Source organism: Phyllopteryx taeniolatus, chromosome 1, assembly GCF_024500385.1.
Source record: "Phyllopteryx taeniolatus isolate TA_2022b chromosome 1, UOR_Ptae_1.2, whole genome shotgun sequence".
In the NCBI taxonomy this organism is placed as follows: domain Eukaryota; kingdom Metazoa; phylum Chordata; class Actinopteri; order Syngnathiformes; family Syngnathidae; genus Phyllopteryx; species Phyllopteryx taeniolatus.
The window spans coordinates 2,275,277-2,289,449 of record NC_084502.1 but is presented as its reverse complement, the minus strand read 5'-3'; the positions used below and the strand labels follow the sequence as shown (position 1 = coordinate 2,289,449).

The window sequence follows — 14,173 nt, the reverse complement described above, 5'->3', positions numbered from 1 at the left end:
GTAGTGACCTAAGAACACCAATATCAATCCCATACAATTTCTCGTTCTACCACATGGTTGCTAAATGATGAAGTCTTGTCTTGAGAAAACTACAATAGCAAATGTGTCGAAGGATAATATGAAGGCTCGACAATATCGTGTGCCTAGAGGCTCGAGTGTTGCAGGGGTTACGATAGGTCAGCTGTTTCACGGGGCTCACAGTAACAGGAAGTGACTAAAGGCTGTCTCAGGCTGCTGCAGTCACTTCAACAGGCCAGTGTGTCAGTCTGCTGCAGGGAAAGTGCAAACTAGACCGTCACTGCTGTCACTTACTGGCGTAAAGCACGCTGAAAGCATCCAGGTGGAATGAGGATATTCCCCCACATGATCGTTAATACAGAAACGCAAATATTTTCTGCGACACTTGTTATCGACTTTATTCCCATGCGTTTGTGATGCACCTCGGCTGTACTTTTGTTCACCCAACTTTGCGTTTGGCCTTCTCTCAGTGAGTCATGCAGCATTTGCGATTATGAAACAGATCGAACATAAAAGGCCGGGAGGGGTCACTGTCTATTTATAGGAATGATCTCATATCCAACTTTTTTAATCCTGTTCTTCATGCCCACACAGAACACTCACGCTAGCAGTGATGTAACAGGTTTGTGCAGTTTCACAGCCATGTGTTGATTATTATACATGGCTGCTGATCTTCGAGTGACCAGTTGTCATCGACATTCACACTCAAATGGTGTGGGAGGTTCAGTGCGGTCCAAGTGTGTTCACAGCACAATGATGCTATTGGTATGAATCGACTTGCTATTGTAATATCATAACCTACGAGTAATCTGTTGCTGTGATGCATGCTGGAACACACTTACACTAAACACGCACATTATTATAGAATTATTCTTTATTTGCTCCAATCGGCAGTGTCAATTCAAGAGCTTTATAAAAGAATCTGCTTTTACAAAGATAATTATGCTGTTGTCACATCACTGTCAGAGGTACATTGTTAATTGAACAAATTATGAATTATTGTGGGTGTATGTACATAGTCTGCAACTCAAAATATGCTTTTTCTGATATTTTGCACATGTAGACAAATACAAGTAAAGAAAAAGCCGGCCAGCATTGCAAGTTAATTCTTCTACATGAAATAAAACTCACACTTTTATAGACTATAGAACAATCCCAACGTAAACTCAAAATCTGCTGATAACATCGCTGAAATTACATATCAAACAAATATGTATGACTAAACTAAATGAAACTGTTGCCAAAGGCGGACAAATTCTTGTTTTATACACTCAGTCAATACGAACCAAAGGTAAAAGTCTGAAAGTTCTTTTGTTTTGTTTTTTAATAGATACTCTTTCTCAATAGATTTTGTTCTTTCTTTCTTAAACTACATCCATTGAGTAACTGATGTCCAGCATGTTGTTTTGGGTGAGCCAGAATTGAGAATGAACTTGTACAGCTTTAAGCTGGCGGGATCTTCTCATGTGATGCAAATGAGAAAACCTCTACGCAGAGCAATGCACACACGTGATTGGCTGAATCCTGTGAATGGTGAACATTAATACTTAACATTCATGTCACACACGCTGCAGTTTCATTCATTCCGAGGCTCCACTCGGCTTTGTGCCACTTGATGAGCTCATGTTATAAAGCCATCAGCACGCCTTCGATAATGTGAGTTCAGTACAACGAGAGAGATGGACATAGAGTATATTATAGGCACAAGGAGAGACAGACGTCATCTACCATGAAACGAGTCATGTAGCTCACAAGCGACTGGAAAAACAACAATAATTAAATACATTCAAATTTGTTATCTGCACTACATGGAATGCTCATTGCAGATCATAGACAAAAGCATCATATTGCAAATGATGTCTTCCGATTCACCATTGTATAGAGCAGCAATAGATGCAAACCAGCGCATTGGATTCGCTCTCTCCCCCGCGAACACATACGTCTCCTCTTGTAAAACGGATCAAAAACATTCAAAATGGCTGAGTTAAAAAACATAAATAACATGTCTGTCATCTGAGTCCAATGTCTTCCTTCTAAATTGCTTCCATGCATGTTAGAATGATATGAATGAAAACAAGATTCACAAACTTACCCACTTACGCAATTTGATGCTTCTGATAATGATTCATAATATATAGCGATGCCCTCCATAAAATGATTTCAATCTGAGTCTGTACACAGTGTTTAATTGTCACGATAGTCACTATAGACACTAGGTTGAGATGTGCCTTAAAATATTTACTGCAAGGTTGCTTTCCCTATACCTGGTAAGTGAATAACAGCACAATATCAAGAAACATTACTCCATGTAACAGGAGAATAATCATAACGAATCATGCCCAGTGTATGATAATCTGACAGCCATGATACATAGCTATTATATGCTGAGTCATAGAATAGAGTTCTGTTGCCCTATGTGATTTGATTGTCTAGAAACTAAAACTCAAAGAGAGTGAGGCACAAAACAAAAAATACAAACCAGTAAACAAATAAAGAGGTTTCTCTATATAAATATAATCTCTAGAGACACCGATGCACTGATATAAAACAGCAATCCGGGGACAAACATGGAATCTTTCAAATCGCGCCTCCCTGCTTTCGAAATGTTTGCCGCAAGGCAGGCGAAGTCATGAATCTCAGGTCGGTACTAGTTTATAAAAGCGCTTTATAAGAGAAGGCACAAGTTTATTGGCAGCACGCCGGATGGAGTTGCAGGTTTGCAGCTGGGTTATTTACTCGCGCTAGATGTTACTTGTTCAACCCAGTCTATCTAGAAAGCCCAAAGGGAAAACCAAGTGGCATCCAAAACCCGTCGCGAGCGAGGAAATCTGGTCTACCACCGAGTCCTGTAGGCATTCCCGCATCTTTAAAAAAAATAATAATAATAAAAAGCCATTGAGTGCTACAGGTGAGAAGCATGCACATTTGTTTTCTCCTGTCTCGTTTCATTAGCTGCCTTTGTCCGAGGAGGTTCTGTCTTCAGGCCGTCGGGTCTCGTCGCAGTGACATTTACCACCGCAGATCCTTTGCTTTCTGGCCTCTTGGTCTCCCGATTATCCGTGGCTGCGGTCTTGGAGGCGCTACGTTGATGAACAGGGGTTGCAGTTTTCCCCTGAGGGCGATGGGGCTCTTCTCCGATGTCGACTGTGAGGTTAGTGTAGAGGGCTTCCCGTTCTTTGGAGAGGAGCTCGTAAGTCAGAGAGTTGAGGCCGTCAGAGCGCCAGTTGAGTCTGGTCCTTTTCAGGAGGTCAAACCTAGAATGTTCAAATCAGTTTGACATTACGCTTTGCAAGGGTTACAAGACGACCGAGTCAATATTACAACAGGGTGCCTTGGATACATTCCCATTTCACCCTAAAAAGACGACATTTTCCATTAACCTTCATACTTATTGTATTAGGTCGATGTTATGCTGTTAAAATGCATATTGGTAAGACTCCCACAGGGTGGACACTTTTGGCTCATGTTAGCAATTACAGAGCACATGGTGGACGTTCACTGAGCAATGTGCTTCCATTAGCAAGGGGACTGTGTACTGTTGAACAAATTGATTTCAAATTACTGAAAGGTTTTTACATCCAATAATATTTCACTATGACCGAGTGGACATGTTAAGTTTGACAACATCTAACTACAAACATAATAGGATGAAAAGCGCAATTCTTGACTCTATAAATCGCCACTGTTGCAGCCTCCGTTGACGAAAGTAAATGCTGGTCGTAATGTCGCTGAAGCGAAAACAGAGGAGGGCTTCTTAAAGGGGCAGTTACCCCATAAGGTGAGGGAAATGTGCAATGCCATCATGAACATAAAATATAAATGATCAAAATGATGCGTTTGTAGACACTAAAATATGTAAAAATCATCTAAATGTATCATACAATCAGTTATTTTTAATTTTATATATATATATATATATATACATATATAATTAAAAATTAAATTAATTTAAAAAAATTAAACGATTCAATTAAAATTTAATTAATTTTTAATAAATTATTATATTATAAAATTATATATATATAAAATGGATGTACACATTTTTAGAGTCTTATCATTGTACTGGTATGTGTGCAAATGTTTGGCCACTTATAATAAGACCTCACAATTTCATGATTCTGACAATACACCAAAGGCACTTTACAGTGATAGTGAGGCGACTGCTGCAGTCGTTCGTACCTGTGTGGGTTTTGCTCATTCCCTCTGTCTCCTCTGTGCTTAATCATTTTGTAATGACCAACGGCCGCTGGGGGGCGCACAATCTTCATGCCAGACAGACGCACCCTGGTGGAGCAGCAGAAAAATCGAGAAAAACAGCAGATTATCAACACTCATGGAAAATCAGTCAGCAAAATTCAAAATAAAAGACTAGCTGCTATGACTATTATTAGTACCACTGCTAGGTGGAATCTCTCTATGTTGTCTCTGGCATCTCAAGGCAGAAGGGCGCTCAACATTCAATTCTAGGTTTAGGTACTTTCCTCCCTCTTTTCATATTATTGTCAAAGAGGTTAGTTAAAAAAATATATGCACAAAACTGCACGCAACTATTGAAGTTATTAGGAGGCAGTGTCAGTAATTACATTATTACATCAGTTTTCCTCATATTCAAATGTTTGCAAGCTTTTGGTCTTCCCACGTGAATTGTTGATATTTGCAGTTTTGGATTACGGCAGCTGCACAGTTTTGTCCGCAGCTGCACTCATATTATGCCACCTGTTATTTGTTTTGTTGTGTTGCCGTTCGGCAAATAAACATGCAGTAGTGAAAGTATACACAGAAGACTATGATGAGCGAGCAAAGCCAAAGATGATCTTTGTGAATCGACCGCGTCACACTAACTTTGTACCTTGCGGCGATGTCGTCATCTTCCCCCCCCCAGCCCCAATACTGGTTAGGGAAGCCGTTCATCTTCATATACTGCTCTGGAGTCACTGCAGAAACCCCACCAAAGTATTGCGGGTATGGTAGCCTAGGAGGGTCACACAGTCAACATAAGATCATAATTAGAACTGTCATGGTCTGTGTTTTGGTTTGGGTTGTGTTTAGTTTTGTTCCATGTTTTCCTATGTTCCATGTTTGTCGTGTGCTCATTAGGTTGTTGTGTCCACCTGTTCTCGTCTACTTTGTGTCGACCAATCAGCTCTCTCCAGCCACTCGTGTCTTGTCCAGGTGTTCCTCGTTGTCTCGTCAATTTGTTTGTATTTAGTTCCCTGGTTTCTTTCAGTTCTTGTCGGTTCATTGTCGTTGTCACATGTCTTGCCATGTCATAGTCGCCAGTTGTTTTTATCATTGTGATTAAATATTATTATTTTGAGATTCCCGCACTCCTGCCTTGCCTCCCTGCTTCCCTGCAATTGGGTCCACCATGTTCTTGCCTTGCGTTCCTCGCCTTCGCCCTAACCACGTACGTGACAGAATGAACCGACCAGAACAGGACCCAGCAGGAAGAACATGGCGTCACCCTGGACACCACCAAACTGCCTCCCACCGTCCTCAGCCTGCCATCCATACCTACCCTCCTCCAGTAAGCCCTATCGTTCAGTCTTTTCTGTCCTTTTCATCGGGTCCCCCCACTTGTCCTAGTTATTCACCATGCCCTACTATTTTACATCCACATGTTTCTTTAGATTCTGATTTTTCTGATTGTGAAGATGGCCCCGATTTAGTTAACCTCCTGTCTGATTCTGACACAGATTTAGATTTTTCTGGTTCCTTCCCTAGTTTATCCCGTCCTCGTCAGTTTTTGTCACGTCTCCCCGTTTCCAACCCCAGTGAATCCAAATCCTTTCCCTCGGACCTTTTCTTGGGCACCCGTTTGGCCATCTACCCAGGACCGCCGCGTGGTGGCCAGCGGAGGCGCCCAAGTAAAGGTCAAATTTTGCCCCCTCGTTGTTTTTCCCCTGTTCACAAGTCACTTAATTTTTCACCTGTTCCCACACGTTCCACGGCTCCAATTAAGTCACGTCTAGTCAAACCTGCCCCCCAAGCCACCAAGCCATTTTTCCTAGTTCACCTTCCCGAGAACTTGTGCACTCTTCCACTCCCGTACCCTCTACTCCCAAACCGCAATGGCGGCAGGCTGAGGAAGCGACTGCAGGCCCCGTTCCTGCTCCTCGGCAGCTGCGGCAGGCTCCCGTTCCTGCTCCTCGGCAGCTGCGGCAGGCTCCCGTTCCTGCTCCTCGGCAGCTGCGGCAGGCTCCCGTTCCTGCTCCTCGGCAGCTGCGGCAGGCTCCCGTTCCTGCTCCTCGGCAGCTGCGGCAGGCTCCCGTTCCTGCTCCTCGGCAGCTGCGGCAGGCTCCCGTTCCTGCTCCTCGGCAGCTGCGGCAGGCTCCCGTTCCGGCTCCTCGGCAGCTGCGGCAGGCTCCCGTTCCGGCTCCTCGGCAGCTGCGGCAGGCTCCCGTTCCGGCTCCTCGGCAGCTGCGGCAGGCTCCCGTTCCGGCTCCTCGGCAGCTGCGGCAGGCTCCCGTTCCGGCTCCTCGGCAGCTGCGGCAGGCTCCCGTTCCGGCTCCTCGGCAGCTGCGGCAGGCTCCCGTTCCGGCTCCTCGGCAGCTGCGGCAGGCTCCCGTTCCGGCTCCTCCCGTTCCGGCTCCTTGGCAGCTGCGGCAGGCTCCCGTTCCGGCTCCTCGGCAGCTGCGCCAGGCTCCCGTTCCGGCTCCTCGGCAGCTGCGCCAGGCTCCCGTTCCGGCTCCTCGGCAGCTGCGCCAGGCTCCCGCTCCGGCGGCGCTCGTCCAGCGGCCGCCGCCCGTTCCCGCTCCGGCGGCGCTCGTCCAGCGGCCGCCGCCCGTTCCCGCTCCGGCGGCGCTCGTCCAGCGGCCGCCGCCCGTCCTTGCTCCAGCGGCCGCCGCCCGTTCCCGCTCCGGCGGCGCTCGTCCAGCGGCCGCCGCCGACCGTTCCCGCTCCGGCGGCGTTCGTCCAGCGGCCGCCGCCCGACCCCGCTCCGGCGGCGTTCGTCCAGCGGCCGCCACCCAACCCTATTGCCTGGCCCCTGCATTACCATTGGGTTCGGCACTGTGGCCGTCTGCCTGAATGGCCCTGTAAAGACCCTGGTGCTTGGCATCCTGGACGACCTCCTGAACCGCTCAGCCAAGCACCTCACCTCGGGTAGCCTGGATGGCCACCAGACTGACCTGAGGGGTGGACTCTGTACCCTCCTCCAGGCCCCCTTCCGCCCACCCTGGGTTGGTGACTTTTTGGTTGTTGTTTGGGGAACGTCTGGGATCCGTTCCTTTAGAGGGGGGGTACTGTCATGGTCTGTGTTTTGGTTTGGGTTGTGTCTAGTTTTGTTCCATGTTTTCCTATGTTCCATGTTTGTCGTGTGCTCATTAGGTTGTTGTGTCCACCTGTTCTCGTCTACTTTGTGTCGACCAATCAGCTCTCTCCAGCCACTCGTGTCTTGTCCAGGTGTTCCTCGTTGTCTCGTCAATTTGTTTGTATTTAGTTCCCTGGTTTCTTTCAGTTCTTGTCGGTCCATTGTCGTTGTCACATGTCTTGCCATGTCATAGTCTCCAGTTGTGTTTATCCCGGTGCTCCACTTGGCATCCAGCGCTAGTCCTCCACCCCCACTATGTAAGAACTTGAGCGCCTTCGTTCTCATCAGTGTTTATCCGGTGCAACTGCTGTTTTAGAGCGCCTTGTTATCAGCCATGAGTGTGTGCAGATCACAGAGGGAACAGCGAAAAAGAAGGGGGGGGAAAAAGTCCGACATGACAGCTAGCGTGTGGACAGAGGCTTTGCGCTGGCGTGGTCGCTTTAGAGTGCCCCGTTGTCGCGGCATAGAGAAGCAGCGTGACGACTTAGTGGGATATATTCCAGCCACTGGAGGCTTTAAGATGATTTTTGCGGTCCAAACATGTTGACATAAGAATGATGCTACACAAAGTAGTATACATTTTTCAAGAGATAGTAGTGATATTTGACTGCTGGCTGGCAGATGAGCGGGGCGTGGCTTCAGCATTCAACGGTTATGGCCGACAATGTATGAAAGCGGAGATTTTTCATGATTTTGAAGTCTCATTTTATACACTTGGTAATTTTCTTATTGTTCAAATTTGGCAGGGATTTTAACAACACTCTTCTCTGTGGCGTGTCAAATTTACGATATACAGTATGTACAACCCCAATTCCAATGAAGTTGGGACGTTGTGTTAAACATAAATAAAAATGGAATACAATGATTTGCAAATCATGTTCAACCTATATTGAATTGAATACACTACAAAGACAAGATATTTAATGTTCAAACTGATCAACTTGATTGGTTTTAGCAAATAATCATTCACTTTGAATTTTATGGCTGCAACACGTTCCAAAAATGCTGGGACAGGTGGCAAAAAAGACTGAGAAAGTTGAGGAATGCTCATCAAACACCTGTTTGGAAAATCCTACAGGTGAACAAGCTAATGGGGAACAGGTGGGTGCCATAATTGGGTACAAAAGGAGCTTCCCTGAATTGCTCAGTCATTCACAAGCAAAGATGGGGCGAGGTTCACCACTTTGTGAACAAGTGTGTGAGCAAATAATCGAACAGTTTAATGACAATGTTCCTCAATTTAGGAATTTAGGGATTTCATCATCTACAGTCCATAATATCATCAAAAGGTTCAGAGAATCTGGAGAAATCACTCCATGAAAGCGGCAAGGTCGAAAACCAACATTGAATGCCCGTGACCTTCGATCCCTCAGGCAGCACTGCATCAAAAACCGACATCAATGTGTAAGGGATTTCACCACATGGGCTCAGGAACAATTCAGAAAACCAATGTCAGTAAATGCAGTTCGGCGCTACATCCGAAAGTGCAACTTGAAACTCTACTATGCAAAGCAAAAGCCATTTATCAACAACACCCAGAAACGCCGTCGGCTTCTCTGGGCCCGAGCTCATCGAAGATGGACTGACGCAAAGTGGAAAAGTGTTCTGTGGTCCGACGAGTCCACATTTCAAACTGTTTTGGGAAATTCTGGACGTCGTGTCCTCCGGGCCAAAGAGGAAAAGAACTATCCGGACTGTTATGGACACAATGTTCAAAAGCCAGCATCTGTGATGGTATGGGGCTGTGTTAGTGGCAATGGCATGCGTAACTTACACATCTGTGAATGCAGCATTAATGCTGAAAGGTATACAGGTTTTGGAGAAACATATGCTGCCATCCAAGCGACGGCTTTTCATGGACGCCCCTGCTTATTTCAGCAAGACAATGACAAACCACATTTTGCACGTGTTACAACAGCGTGGCTTCGTAGTAAACGAGAGCAGGTACTAGACTGGGCTGCCTGGAGTCCAGACCTGTCTCCCATTGAAAATGTGTGAAGCGTAAAATACAACAATGGAGACCCTGTACCCTGTACCCTGCTGAAGCTGTACATCGAGCAAGAATGGGAAAGAATTCCACCGACAAAGCTTCATCAATTAGTGTCCCCAGATCCCAAACGTTTATTGAATGTTGTTAAAAGAAAAGGTGATGTAACACAGTGGTAAACATGACCCTGTCCCAGCTTTTTTGGAACGTGTTGCAGCCATAAAATTCTAAGTTAATGATTATTTGCTAAAAAGAATCAAATGTATCAGTTTGAACATTAAATATCTTGTCTTTGTAGTGTATTCAATTAAATATGGGTCGAACATGATTTGCAAATCATTGTATTCTGTTTTTATTTATGTTTAACACAACGTCCCAACTTCATTGGAATTGCGGTTGTATTGTAACTTTACAGGGACTATAACACAAGTAGACTAACACTTGTAGAGCTCAACTGGTCATACGCATTCTCATGATGAGCGTCTACCTGTATCGAAACTTGTCCATGGCCACAGACAGGTGTGTGGGAAACTGTTTGTGGCAGGTGTAGGTATTGTGGTCGTTCTCAGGCAGCAGGTCAACATCATGCAGGAAGATGCAGCTCCAGTCTTCATCTCGGAGAGCTTCCCGCACGCCAACGTTCAGCAGCTTGGCTCGGTTGAAGGTTCCGTTCCCCCACTGCGAGACAAAACATGCAGGATATTTTCCAAAAACATTGGCGGAAGCAACACGAATCCATTCCGTCGATCACGCCACCTTCTTCTGACCTCATGCAATAGTTCATGCTTTCTTCGCAAATGCGATACCTGTGAAAGGGTTCTTGCACACGTCGCTGCATCACTCATGCCATATTCTACACAAGTATCTGTCTCTCCCCCATTCTCTTTGAAAAATAAGAACTGTGGAAGGGAAGTTGCATTCTTGCATGGATTCAGCACATCAGAACGAAACCAACAACGTAGCAGCTCAGAGTGACGCTGCACCCAATAATAATAATAATTACACACTTGAATTGCACCTGCCAGACTGGCATGTGTCTATAAATGCAGCAAAGGTGTCAAACTCATTTCAGTGTGCAGGTCACAACAGGTCACCCCAGTTTGATCTCAAGTGGGCTGAAAGTAACTGTTCCAAATCTTTCCCATTGTTTTGGTCCAAATAATTATATGTTGCAAATCATATGAGCAATGTGACATTTCTTAACAAAAACGCTTGCAATTTCACCAACCTGATTTCAAAGATGTACAGAATAACATTTAATTAATATGAACGTTGACGATAACTTTAATGGAACAGTTTGGATCGATAACTTGTTCTCCTGACCTGCTGCACTATATAGATGCTGTAGTGGATCTGTTGCCTCTGCAGGAAAGGATGGAGGTGGTAGAGGAGAGCACGAAGATGCGTCTGCCGGTTCCGGTACGGTACCACGATGGCAGTGCGGTGCCGAGGTTCACAGTCCGGTGGACGGTAGAGTCCGCCTGGCAACACCAACGGGTTCCTCGTTCTGATCTCCTCTAAAGTCAGAGGTGACGAAAGGTGCACAGACACGGGCCCGACTGTGGGGAAAGGAAAGATTTGACATACAATCCTTCCAATCAGACGAATCAAACTTTGTTTTATGTACAGTAGACCCCCGCATACTCGCAGTTCGAACACCCACTGATTCACCTATTCGTGGATTATGATTATTATTTCTTTTTTTCAGTTTTAACATTTTTTCCCCCCTTTCTTTTTTTTTTTGGGGGGGGGGGGCGATAACCAATCCCAAAAACACTTGTTGGCAGTTTATCCCTGCTTATTCAAGAATTGTTGGGGTTAAGATTTTTCTTCAATTGCATTTCGAATGGCCGTCAATTCTACGCAAATTTTGGCTCTTCGCAGTCCAGCCCGATCCCGATCCCCCTCGAATCGCGGGGGTCCACCGTATTTGCGTCCTCACCCAGCAGCGGGGACACAATCTGGCAGTCGGCCAGTGGCGGTCCCGCCACAGGAGGTCCGGTGCCAGAGTTCCGAGGTGGGGGAGGCGGCGCTCTCAGATGACTGAGGTTGGTGTAGACGTCGTGGGGTCGCGAGTAGTCGAACTCTCGCTCCGTGGTGTGAACCAGGACGGACACCAAGCCTCTGAAGCCCCCGAGGGAGAAGTAGAGCACAAAGGCGAACTGGAAGCCCACCAGCAAGGCCAGTGTGCACGGGGAGTCCAAAGAGCGCCCGCAGCATGCCATCATAAGGGATGCCGATTCCACACACGGAAACAGGATGGGTGCAGTTGTGGGGTGGGCGTGGAGCAAAGGAGAGGAAGAGGAGGGGATGCGGGGACGGCACAGGGGGAAGGCTCACGTCCGCACGAGGAGGGCGGCCATCATCAGGGACAGATGCTAGTCATGCTGAAGCTCAGTCGGGACTGCCATCACCGCGAGGCCTCACTGAGAAAACACACAAAGGAAGAAGACGCTCACCAATAGGAAGTTCATGAAATTCGGTATCAAGGTGGGGCATGAGCCATGGAAGAACCATTTCCGTTTTGGTGCAGATCCAGATTTTGGTGTCGGTCCAAGACTCTTGACTGCGTAAGGCACTATACAGTAGCATGAATGGTTCACCACAGAATCCATGCACCAAATCCCCATTAATATGCACAGGCAGAACCAGGAAGTGACATGCTAAAAACAAAACATGAATATGGTCCTCCGCAAATGTCTCTCCACGTGTTCACAGCTCAGCCGTGCTAAAGGTCTCTGCTCTACCAAGCACAATTCTAGTAAGTCACCATCCATAGTGTTTCTATACTGCTTGTCCTCATAATGGTTGCCGGTGAACTGGACTATAGACATTTTGGAGTCTTTAAATTAAAGATGTAAATTGCCATTAAACCTGGAACAGATGAGCACATTTGATGAGCTTTCCCCAATTCCTCAGCTTAATATCGTTCTCTGGACTAATACAAGGTATAAACCGTCGTTACTTCTTTTTAATAGAAGAATGACTTGCGATCATAACGGGAGTCCTTTTGCAAGGGTTTCATTTAAGCTGCTACGGGACAAGGTGCACGTTTGTGCAAAGCGCATGACGGGAAGAGAGAGGTGGAGATTGCAGAGAACTCCACCTCTCTCCCCTCATCATGCACTGCGCGAAAAAAAGAAGTCACATTGCACGAGCCACACGATGCCCTGCCGCAAACTTCAATCGCACGCAAGCCCAACTAAATGTCATGTTTACGTCGTGATTCAGCTACGTGGCATTTGCCTGCAGATCAAATCAATCCCGCCTCACAGTTCTCTGTCAGTCCAAACAATTACATGCAAGAGCAAGCCTAAATTCATCACGCGACTCACGCTGGATTTTGGGGTTGTTGTTGTTTTTTTTTTTTTTTTTTTTTTTTTGACAGTCACGGAGCAGCTGCTGTGGAATGAGCTAGGACAATAACAAACAGTGCAAATCGACACCGTGCGAGGCGATTCATCATCTTTTTTTTTTCTTTTCTGTGCACGCATCGGCTCGTCGGTCACAAGCCAGCTGCTAACTCTGCTGCGTTCGCAAGCTCTGCCGCTCCTGCGCACTCACCAGCTCGCACATCGCTGCGACGTTCCCGAACCAGCCCGCCGACAATCCGCAGGCCGCAGCCAGCCTCCCCCCCCCCCAAAAAAAAAAAAGAGGCGACGGACCAAAAGATCCAGCTTGTTTGCAGATGCTCTTCGCTCCTCCTCCTAATCGCTCGTCTGGGGGCGAAATGGGTCGGATGCAGACGGGCTGACACGCGAGAGCGCGGCCGCAGCGGCCGCGTGCATGATGTCGTCCTCCAGCTGTCGACGCATCATCGCGTCATCGCCGAGTGCCACGTTATTTACATACCCTGCCAATCAAAGAGAGATTATTCTCTTGTATTTATGGCAGCAGGTGAATTGTACCATTTGTCATCTATTGGAAGTGATTCTGCCTGTCATTATAAATCGCTGGCATAGAGCTTTCCATGTGTGTAAACAATAGGCAGCAGGTTACTTCCGGGTGGCAGGAAGCGATTGACTGTGACTTGGGCTTGACTTTTCTGTTGCTCGGATTAATGGCTTGCAGACACGCGTTTTTGATGACGAAATATCGAGCTGTCGTGTTTTTCCAAATCCCTCAAAGACAACCCGAAAAAAAAAAACTTCCACAAAGGGGGTTTGGTTGCCAGTCTGTCCTTTTAGAAGTGGCTAATACGCCACCAAGGCTGCCTTGAGAACTGCTCTGTAAAAATGAAACGAAATTCCCCGCTCCATTTGTCCTCCTTTCACCCACAGGTTCAGAAAGGTGTTTTTTTTTTTTTTTTTTTGTGAGTATATATATATTTTAAAAAATCAAGACAAAATAACAAAACATGTCCATAATAACAAAAATAAGGATACATGTATCAATTCCATAGAAAACTAATAAATACAGCGGGTGCCAAGAAACTTTCCCTCACGAGGAAAAAATGAAAAATACAAATTGAAGTAATGACAGAGAGATGGGCCAGGTCATTTGTGGATGACGATGATGATGATTACTATGATTATTCATTTATATATTATAATATTATTGATTTATTATTGTTTATTGTATTTATTTGGAAGAGATAAATGAATTAAAAATCCATTTTAATGCACCCATTTTTGAACAAAAATGATCCAACAAATATTACAGGAGTCTTGATAATATAACTCATCAAGGCAAATTAAAGAACAAAGCGGGGCGCATGGGGGCCCCGGGCCATACTTTGCCCACCCCTGACCTAACACCGGAATCTCTGCGTGTCCATCGAGCCGGCGGGCAGAATTTTGATACTGCCCTTCTGTTTGATCTCAATGGATTTTCTTTTGTCTCGTGAGCCAATATTT

General features: G+C 46.1%; 1 protein-coding gene across 2 annotated transcripts; it reads right to left on the bottom strand.

The window, feature by feature from the left end:
• Positions 1-874: 874 nt before the first annotated feature.
• Positions 875-13,154, bottom strand: b4galt3 (UDP-Gal:betaGlcNAc beta 1,4- galactosyltransferase, polypeptide 3). Of its 2 annotated transcripts, none has more exons than XM_061797442.1 (7): positions 12,882-13,154; positions 11,260-11,743; positions 10,641-10,876; positions 9,805-9,995; positions 4,868-4,990; positions 4,198-4,302; positions 875-3,272 (listed from the first exon to the last, which is right to left on the bottom strand). In XM_061797442.1, exons 2-7 carry the CDS (start codon positions 11,543-11,545, stop codon positions 2,921-2,923), a joined length of 1,293 nt encoding a protein of 430 aa, XP_061653426.1. In that variant the 5' UTR covers positions 11,546-11,743; positions 12,882-13,154; the 3' UTR covers positions 875-2,920. The 2 variants fall into 2 exon arrangements, with proteins under 2 accessions (XP_061653426.1, XP_061653510.1); XM_061797526.1 differs by having other exon boundaries at positions 12,983-13,154.
• Positions 13,155-14,173: the final 1,019 nt, after the last annotated feature.